Source organism: Eurytemora carolleeae, unplaced genomic scaffold, assembly GCF_000591075.1.
Source record: "Eurytemora carolleeae unplaced genomic scaffold, Eaff_2.0 scaffold547, whole genome shotgun sequence".
NCBI classification, from domain to species: domain Eukaryota; kingdom Metazoa; phylum Arthropoda; class Copepoda; order Calanoida; family Temoridae; genus Eurytemora; species Eurytemora carolleeae.
Window position 1 is genome coordinate 208,302 of NW_019396443.1, and position 10,782 is coordinate 219,083.

The 10,782-nt window shown below is 31.0% G+C and overlaps 1 protein-coding gene across 1 annotated transcript; it reads left to right on the forward strand.

Annotated features, from left to right (window-relative positions):
* Nucleotides 1–6,904: 6,904 nt before the first annotated feature.
* LOC111703411 (zinc finger protein 474) lies at nt 6,905–10,611 on the forward strand. Its single transcript, XM_023475352.1, has 4 exons — nt 6,905–7,982; nt 8,384–8,487; nt 9,938–10,034; nt 10,471–10,611. Exons 1-4 carry the CDS (start codon nt 7,827–7,829, stop codon nt 10,561–10,563), a joined length of 450 nt encoding a protein of 149 aa, XP_023331120.1. The 5' UTR covers nt 6,905–7,826; the 3' UTR covers nt 10,564–10,611.
* The last annotated feature ends 171 nt before the right edge of the window (nt 10,612–10,782 follow it).

Sequence of the window (10,782 nt, forward strand, 5' to 3'; positions counted from 1 at the left end):
AGAATTTATCAAATGTCGTATTCTTCACTTTCTGATAATGGAATGTTGCAGATATTTAGTTTTTAATTAAATGATTATATGGAACTCTTTAAAACTGTTCCCGCATATTCATGGCTATTTATTTATTTTCGCAAATACTGAAATTTGCGTAATACAGTATAAAACTCATTGAAAAACTGTCAAGACGACATTTGATAAATTCTTCCGATGTATTCGTTATTAAGGGTTTCACTGTATGTAACTGAGACGTGTGAAATACAAATACCAAGATAACTTTACTAATCATATTATTTCTACCATGGGCCTCAACTATTTCATCAAAATATCAGCCCACATTGTTAAAAAAAACCAGCTCTGATATACCTGATGAAATCTATTTCTAACCATATATCTTATTTTCATTAAATAAAGATGCTTTTTGAAAACTATACATTTGCGAAACTATTAAAAAATAATGGATAATCCTACAAATCTCTTCTCTCCATACCAAAAAAAGCATATTTTGGAAAAAAATGTCTTTTTTAAAACATATAAATTGACGTAAAAATCAACATTTATAGTATGTAAAAGTATTATTACAGATATGCAAATGTACAGGGTGTTTAAAAAAACAGGGAATAAAGGTCTACTGCAGACTCGTTTGTAATCGGATTTTCAAGACTGAGACCATTTTTAATATAGTTCAATTTCCGAATTAATGAGTCCAATTTTAGAATTGTAGATTTGAAAATAACAATTTTATAGGCTTTAAAAGTTTCACTTCACGAACTTGAAGTCAACATCAGGAGAGAAATAGCAGCCCTGGACCCTGCTGTCTCTCAAAATACTATTCATGAAGTTGGATCAAGGGATCAAATTATCTTGCTGCTAATGGTGGTGTAATAAACTGTAACCTAACATTGAATACAAAATTGTGCAGACGGAGATTATCTTTTTACTCGCTCCAGTTGAAAACTTTAGGAGCCTATAAAAACTTTATGTCTACAGGCCTAAAATTGAGCTCATTAAATCGGAAATTGTACTTAGACTTTAAAATCACCTCAATCTTAAAAATCCGATTAAAAAAACATTGTGCAAACGGAGATTATCTTTATTTTACCAAATTTACTCACTCCAGTTGGAAACTTTAGGAGCATTTAAAATTGTTATTTTCAGCTCAACAAGCCTAAAATTGATCTTATTGAAAAGGAAATTGTACTTAGATTTTAAAAATTGCCTCAATCTTGAAAATCCAACTTCAAACGAGTCTGCAGAACCTTATTCCCCGTGTTTTTTTGGGACACCCTGTACATTTTAAAAAGATCTTTGTTGTCTCCATGACTGTTCACATCGGTTTCTCAAAAGTACCTCCATTCTAGTCAACCCAGAATTATTTCGCAAATGTATAGTTATGAGAAGAAATATACGGGACGATTTGTTATATTTATTTTTATCTTTCTTTTAACGAAATAAAGAAATAAACACCCTGTATAGTAAATATATTTGAACTGAACTATTTTTAATCAACAGTTTTGGACTTCAAATCTACAGAGGTCTAAAGGGAAACATATGTTGTTGGGTCATTTCATAGATAACAAAATAGATATAGATATAACATTATAGACATTTTATGGACAGGACATTTCATAGATAGGACATTTCATAGATAACAAAATCATAGATAGGACATTTTATAAACAAGACATTTCATAGACAGGACATTTCATAGATAGGACATTTCATAGACAGGACATTTCATAGATAGGACATTTCATAGATAGGACATTTCATGGACAGGACATTTCATAGACAGGACATTTCATAGATAGGACATTTCATAGATAGTACATTTCATAGATAGGACATTTCATGGACAGGACATTTCATAGATAGGACAATTCGTAGACAGGAAAATTCATAGATAGGACATTTCATGGACAGGAAATTTCATAGACAGGACATTTCATAGACAGGACATTTCATATATAGGACATTTTATAGAAAAAATAAATTCATGAGACAACAGTAAAGAGTTTCAGAGTTTGTTCATTATTATTTATTTGACTTGATTTCTGTTTAGAATTTAACCTTTAAACCTTTAAATCATAGATTATCATATTTTTCTGAAACGTCATCTTTAAAAATTTATCCTTTGTAGATAACCCTACATTATACTGTAATAGTGAAGGTTCATCCTTTGTAGATAACCCTACATTATACTGTATTAGTGAAGGTTCATCCTTTGTAGATAACCCTACATTATACTGTATTAGTGAAGGTTCATCCTTTGTAGATAACCCTACATTATACTGTATTAGTGAAGGTTCATCCTTTGTAGATAACCCTACATTATACTGCATTAGTGAAGGTTCATCCTTTGTAGATAATCATACATTATACTGTATTAGTGAAAGTTCATCCTTTGTAGATAACCCTACATTATACTGTATTAGTGAAGGTTCATCCTTTTTGAGTAAATCTTCTAGTAAAAAAGCTGAAATTTTCCTGGAACCTAAAAGTCAATGTTTAAAATCTTTTTCACATTGTTTTTCCCTATTCCAAGAAATTAAATTGAATGTACATTTTTTATTTTGGTTTAGAAACAAATAAATGGGAAAATTTGTTCTTAAAAACTATTTGTTTTTCTATCAGGTTTCTGTTGCTTTACAAGTGATTCCCAAGAAAAAATTCGCTTATTTTACGTAGAATTTTAAAGTATGTAGTTTGTGAATTTAAAAAATTATAATTTTGATAAGTAATGAAAAGTGATAAAAAGTGATAAAAAGTGATAAGAAGGAATAAAAAGGATAAAAGTGATGAAAAGGGATGAAAAGTGATGAAAAGGGATGAAAAGTGATGAAAAGTGATGAAAAGTGATAAAAATGAATAAGAAGGATAAAAAGTGATGAAAAGTGACCAGGTTTTTGATCAAATAGGTTTTAAGGACTGTACTTTTAAAACAGAGACAATCACTGCTCTGTATACCAAACTAAAAATCTCAAATTATATAGAAGGTTTCCATGATTAAAGACAAACCAAGATTTATAAATAATATCTAATAATAATTTCTTATCAAATAGTTTAGCATGACTTTATTTCTACCCCCAAAGAATAAAAATGACCAAAACTTTTATCAATGTTCATAACGCGTGATGATTTTGAAAATATTTTTGTTTATATTTTCAACAGTAATAAGTTAGCCATTCAGCAACGTTGGCGTTTAGAGGCTCTTTGTGACTCTTTTTAATGATAATTGCAGAAAACAGTTCTTTGGTGTTTCAAAAAATCAAAAATAGTCCATAACTTTTTTTTAAATTTTTGAAGCTATAAATATAAAATTTACTTATTAAAAATGCCCTTGAGAAATGGACGTAGAAACATATGCGTCACATGTTAATAATTTTCAAAAATAAAAATGATTATTTTCAAAAAAATATTCAAATATGTTTGGATTTTTAAAAGCCTCCATTAAAGTCTTAGGTCTAATTTTTTTTTAATGAACTGACCTTAAAAAGTTGGACTATTAACATATTAACTTCCCTATCTCTCAACTCTCAGGGCAAAATCATAATGGAATCCCCTCCCTACCCCCCCCATCTATATTATACAAAAATAGGCCAATCGGGGATAGGATAACATTAACCAGGTTCTCATCCTTTGTGGTTCACCCTGTAGATGTCAAATGCTTTTATGAAAGCCAAGTATAGAAAACTCTGAAAGAAAATATATTTTTATCATTTATTACAAGTTTGACAACTTGAAGCCAGATAGCTCTAAGTTTGTTGTGATCCATGTTTCCTAATTAGAAACTAATTGTCCAGAAACTTAAACTTTTTATGCTTTGACAAATCATAAAGAAGAAACAAGTATATATTATATATTCCTTGTTTTTATATACATAAAAATATTGTTTAAGAATATCTAAATATTTTCATATTATAATTACTTTTATCTCTGGATACATAGATAGATAGAAGATATTTTTTATTGTCTTTTCTTACAATGATAAATATAAAATAAAATGTCTAATTTCAATAAATAATTGAAAAAAACGAAGGCCTGAAAATCTAATGTTACGTACAGATTTTGAGCCACCAAAAGAATTTATGAAATGTCGTCATGACAATTTTTCAATGGGTTTTTTACTATTAGACGTAAATCTCAGTAATTGCAAAAATAAATAAATAGCCATTAATGTGCGGGAACAGTTTTAAAGAGCTACATATGATCATTTAATTAAAATTTAAATATATATTATCAGGAAGTTCAGAATACGACATTATATAAATTCTTCCGATGTCTCTTTATATTTGAACTTAACTGTAGAAAAAATTAATATTTGGGGGAATTGGGACATTTAATATGTTTTTTTTTCAATTTTCATTTCACATTTCGATGAAGCGTTGGATCTGCAAAATTTTATACACTAAGCCAATTAAAAAGCTTTAATAATTTATATTTGTTTAATTTCTATAACTTATAAAACTTTAAACCAAGTTAACAAATCAGATTTTGGATAATCTTCAAGCGTTGAGAGAATAAGTTTAACTAGTTCTGTCTATTCAAAAGTTACCATCTACAGGGTGTCCAAGTAAATGGTAATAAAATGACAACTTTTATTTCGTCTTTTTCACCGCGGCATAATTACGTGAATACAATTTTAATAGTATCTAATAATTTACTAGTCTTAGGAATTCGAAAATATGGTTTACCATTTTTGAACCTTCTAAATATATATTAATAGATCTGTCCAGATTCCAATTAATTAAATAACAAACAAATCGTTCAAATGTTCAATGTATCCGTGAAGATACAAAGAAGGCAGACCACATTTTGGAAAGCTCATATAAAGTATAATCTTTATTTAGATAGACGCTTTGTCCTTTATTTATTAATTTTCTAAAATCGTAGACGATTTTCAAGTCATTTCTTAATTCTAATGTTATTGGGCCACCCTGTAATTCTATAATCAAACCCACCCAGCAGCTACTGGATGTTTTCTTTCATGTGTAAAATTTAATCTGTGGGAAGTTTAAGAGATTCTTTATATTTTCTAGTTAAAAATTACAAAGTTGATTGCTGTACATTACTAAAATACTAAATAATTACGTATACACTTACTGGGCGTATATTTATCATTAATTTTATTTAAAGAAATATCCAAATTCCTTTTAATTTGACTATTCGTTAGTTAAACATTCTTTTGTAAATATAACAACAACAATTTAAAGTAAAGGAAGTGTAATTTTTGGAGAATTTTTTTAACAAACTTGTTGCTTTTCATATTCCACAAAGAAATTTCAGCATACTTTTGTAGACAAAGCAAATGGGGTTCATATTTATCTCTATTTGTACAGATAAACCTATGTGTTGTGAATCTCTGGATCAAGCATTAATCTGCATCTCATGTAGATCTACGGATAAACCTTTGTGTTGTGAATCTCAGGATCAAGCATTGATCTGCATCTCATGTAGATTTAAGGATTAACCTTTGCGTTGTGAATCTCTGGATCAAGCAATGATCTGCATCTCATGTAGATCTACGGATAAACCTTTGTGTTGTAAATCTCAGGATCAAGCATTGATCTGCATCTCATGTAGATCTACGGATAAACCTTTGTCTTGTGAATCTCAGGATCAAGCATTGATCTGCATCTCATGTAGATCTACGGATTAATTAATTCCTCTTTAATATCCGTTGACGGTCATACTCTTTAATCATGCCCTGAAGGGATAACTTTAAATAAGGGATCAAGCATGGATGATATTATTCAAAAGTGCTCACATTGGATATCGAGATAAACAATACCTACACAAAAGTTCCGATATTTGTACATTTTCACTGTGTAAATCTGATGAAGAAACTGAGTTAAAGTATTCAAATATATTCCTCCCTGCGATACTTTCTACAGATAAAACAATGATGAATTATAAAAGATGAAAGGATGAATGAGCGAGTCTATAGGGTGAATCAATGAATGAATAAGTATAGTGGATGAATAAATGTATTGATGAATAAGTCTAAATGAATGAATAGATGAATGTACTGAACGGGTTTTTTAGGATGAGTCAGAGTTGGGTTGAGGCTTGGGCAGTGCATGAGGAGGGGAGGGGGGGGGNGTTCTCCACAGATATCAGATCTGAGATATCAAAACATTTAAATGTATCCAAGCTCACTACTATGTACAATGCATTGTATATGATATAAAAGACAAGGTCTAGAAGTGGTAGTGTACACAATAATATTACATCAAGAGTGAAAGTTATATAAACTATATGTAATCCATGAATGTATATATAAGAGCGATCTTTTAAATCGGTGAAATCTTTGAGAAATCGCTGAAATGTTTGAGAAATCGGTCAAATTGTTGAAAAATCAGTCAAATCTTTGAACAGTCGGTCAAGTAAGGAGAGTAGAATTAACATTTTTCCGTTCATTCACTAAGTACTGTGATAACCAGAAAACTCTGGAATAGGAAGTCGACTTTTAAGCTCAAATTATGACTTTAAATAGTTTAATGAACATGAAGCACAGCTCAATTGTGCAGTGTAAACATGCCTATTTTACATAAAAGTGATTTAGAAACTTTCTAATAAAGCTATTTGAGTTGAAACAAATACCAAATGCACTTCAGCATTGCAAAATTGTCGTCTTCCTATTCTACAGTTTTTTTTGATATCACTGTATAAAATCCAAGTTTAAATTAAGACCTTTATTTGAAAATAACATGCTGAAAAGTCGAAAGCAACAATTTTTCTGCGACATTCACTAGAATCGTTTAAAAAGTTTTTGGAATTTTTGATTGTTTAGATTTTACAACTTTGATTTGCATTTTATTGTGTTTTCTAATAATCATGACTAAAAATATACCCTCAGTGTTAGATCTAGATCAGCTGATTTTTGCCAACAACATCGTGATTTTATTTAAAGAGAAGATCTGCAATACATGAAAATAAAACAAATAAAAACCATGAAACTTTTGGACTGATTACTCTATGAACCAAATCCAGTTTGAACTCCTTTTTTAATTTAAAATTGGACAAGAAAAAGTCCCATTAAATGACGTAACTTTGTTTCATTTATTATTTACAGTTGAATCAAATTCTCAGGCAGCAGTTTAACCACAAATCTATTCCGTCCAACTTATCTTACTCCTTGATCCAAACCAACAAACTCATCTTATTAATGAATCCAACCCACTTAATCCTTAGTTATCCTACTTTTGTATTCAATCCGTCCTACTCATCTTACTCCAAGATTCATCCCGGCCTACCAATCTTAATTATAGATCCTATACCTACTCATCTTTCTCTTAAATCGAACCCACCCTACTCCTCTTACTCATTTATCCAAACCGTCCAACTCATCTTACTTTTTTGTCCTTCCTGTCCTGCATCTCTTACTCCCGGATCAATACCTGGATCCTTGATATTCCAGAGTGATGCTGTTCTTGCTCTAGGTTAAAACTGGACTACCACTATAACTTTACTAACAGATTCGTTTCGTTTAACTCAACTCACTTCTTAAATCATTCTGTCCTGCAGACTACTTTTCTTACACCAGGATATATATTGTCCTACTTATCTACTTCGTAGATCTGCCACGTTTATGCTTTTCTTAATCCATGTTCTAATTGGACCGCAGTTTTGGTTTGGTTAATCTGAAATTGACTACATAGACATATATCAAGCCTATTTACTATTCTGCCACCTTGAGCTAAGCTTTTGCTGTGTACTGCAGTGATTTGCAGTACACTGACCGTTGGGGTTTAGTGGACAGTGGCAGTGCTGCGGTCTTTTATCCTAAATATTACCAAACTTCTACTTAACACACCCTAGACTAAAAAATGCCTGTCACCTGTTATATTTGCGGGAGAGATTTTGGAACCCGGAGTATAAAAATCCATATTCCGTCCTGCCAGAAGAAATGGGATATTGAACAAGACAAACTTCCAAAATCTCAGAGAAGAGAATGTCCAAAAGCTCCGGAAGAATTTGAGAAGGTAGTGTCCCCTGAATTAAACCAATTCAATGTCGTGAAGGCAAGTATAAAAGTGAGATAAAAAGGTTTAGAAACTACACTGAGAGGTTTCATATAAAAATGCCTATTTGAATTCTTGGACGTAGAAACACAAGCTAATCATAGCGTTTTTGCCAGAAACCAAGCTTTCTTACATGGATATTGAGTCTTTGTCACTAACTCTGATTTTGTTATTTCTATATCTTTGCAATCCAATGTAGTAGACCTTGGATACTGCAAACTTACTTATTCTGTTATATAAAAAGTCTAAATTTCTAATATTAATGGCTTACACCACCAGGTTGCAAAGATAAAGGGATTTGACAATTAAAGTTTGCCCCAAGGATTAATTTATTAAAACTTTAAAGTGAGAGTACTATACAGGTTCTCTCCGGTGAGCTGAAAGGAAAAGCTCTGCAACGGATGAACCAACAAGCTTTCGAGGATTATAACGATCAAGCACTGCAACCTTGTGAAAACTGTTCAAGGTTAGGCCTATCTATCTATCTATCTTTTTTTCAATTTTCGCATTTTGAAAATTAACCAAAGATAAGAAATTCCGCAAAATTTTTAATTTGGATTGTACGACGAAGAAAGACTAATCTTATCTAAAGAAATCATAAAAAAGGAACAAAATACAAGTATAGATTCAAGTTAAATATTTTAATTGTGGTTTCACTACAAAAGGGACTTGCGCATTTCTACAACAAGAATTCATACAGGAACTATTACAATTTAACACTTTTAAACCTAGAAAACGACAACATCTTTCACATTATTGATCATGTAAAGGTTTAACAGATGAATTGGGTATTGCCATCTTTGCATAGAGGGTCAAGGAGGGTCAAGGAGGGTCAAGGAGGGTCAAGGAGGGTCAAGGAGGGTCAAGGAGAGTCAAAGAGGGTCAAGGAGGGTCAAGAAGGGTCAAGGAGAGTCAAGGAGGGTCACTTAAGTTAAATTAAGTTTCTCGAGTTTAAGCAGGTTTTATAATTGGAAGAACTGTACATTGTTTCCCATTATATTTTTAATTCTATATTCATAAAGATAGACGATTATGTTAATAATCTTATGTAAATGTTATTTTCTTAAACAAGCTTACACACTAAACAGTCCAGACTTTCCGCAGTAATCAATTATATATATTTAATTATATTGGAATTAATTTAGTGTCTAGATGTTTCATTACTGCTGTATTTTGCTGCTTTTCCTTAATGTATGTACAGGAGACCAATTAACTAAACTCATGAATACACGTGATTAAAGAAACGTATGTATTTAATGATGTAAATATACAATTTACAAGATTAATGAATATTATTACACACACACTTATATATTCAAGTTCTAGTCCTAGCACTTAGTTCATATACTCTATTATAAAACATGAAAACAATTGCTGACTGCTTTGTATTTTTAAGCCTGTTTTACAAACTTTATATCCCTGTTTTACTTACTTTATATCCCTGGTTTACTTACTTTATATCCCTGTTTTACTATCTTTATATCCCTGGTTTATTGTCTTTATATCCATGGTTTAATAACTTTATATCCCTGTTTTACTATCTTTATATCTATGGTTTACTATCTATATCCCTGTTTTACTAACTTTATATCCCTGGTATTCTATCTTTATATTCTTGGTTTAATATCTTTATATCCCTGGTTTACTATCTTTATATCCCTGGTTTACTATCTTTATGTCCCTGGTATTCTATCTTTATATTCTTGGTTTAATATCTTTATATCCCTGGTTTACTAACTTTATATCCCTGGTCTGCTATCTTTATAAGAAGAAATCTCCATGAGATAATTCTAAAATGATAAAAAAGGGGTGGCCGTGTTCGACAGCTTAAATAAGCGACTAAGCGCGTTCTGAGCAGATTCAAAAGTTTTGACCTCTGATTTATATATGCAGATTAACAAGGCTCTATGGTTTAGAACGTTTCTGCCTAAATCCTTGAATTCTCATCAGAAAATGTGTACACCAGACAATCCGATGACTAAACAACCCAAGGAAAAATCATACACGGGACAGGTATCATACAAATATTTTGAATTATCATAATTAAACGTAATTCAAAGTAGACTACAGTTTTAGAGACCCAAAATTATTTGAAAAGTACCCTTATTTCAACAGTTTCTTAAAATCACTGTGAAACTTTCTAGAACACTTTTTATCATATACAGGGTTACCCACAAAGGATGAGACTGTAAAAACGACACAAAACATGATGATTTGAAGCTCTATAGTTGGTTTATGCCTTCAATTTAGTATTTTTAGTGATTGAGCACGAAAATAAACCAATTCTGACCTGCAAGGCATCCTGAATGTAAGAAAAGGGACGAGATAAATTCCGTACAATCGTCTCTGAAGTCTCATCCTTTGTGTGTAACCCTGAAAGAATATTTGTACTGAAAAACTTAAATAAAAAATAATACAATTAACATAATAAAATTTAATGAAAATTTAGGCTAAATCCCGGGTTAAATACCCCTCACTTAAACCAAAGGCTAAGCAAACGACAAATCAGAAAACTAAAGGTATACTATATATAAAGTTGTAATCTCTGTTTAAAGGGACCGTTCACTTATTTGGGTAATTTCAGGGTAAACTAAACAGCCTATCAGCTATTCATCGGTAATAGTCTTACTTTTTAAAGACATCTGTGGCCGGAGAAAAAGCCGATTTTTCGTTCAGAATTTGAGCGCAAAGGGACGGTCCCTTTCTATACACACAATTTGATGTTTTTTTCAGTAACAACAGCCCAATAAAATTTAAATTT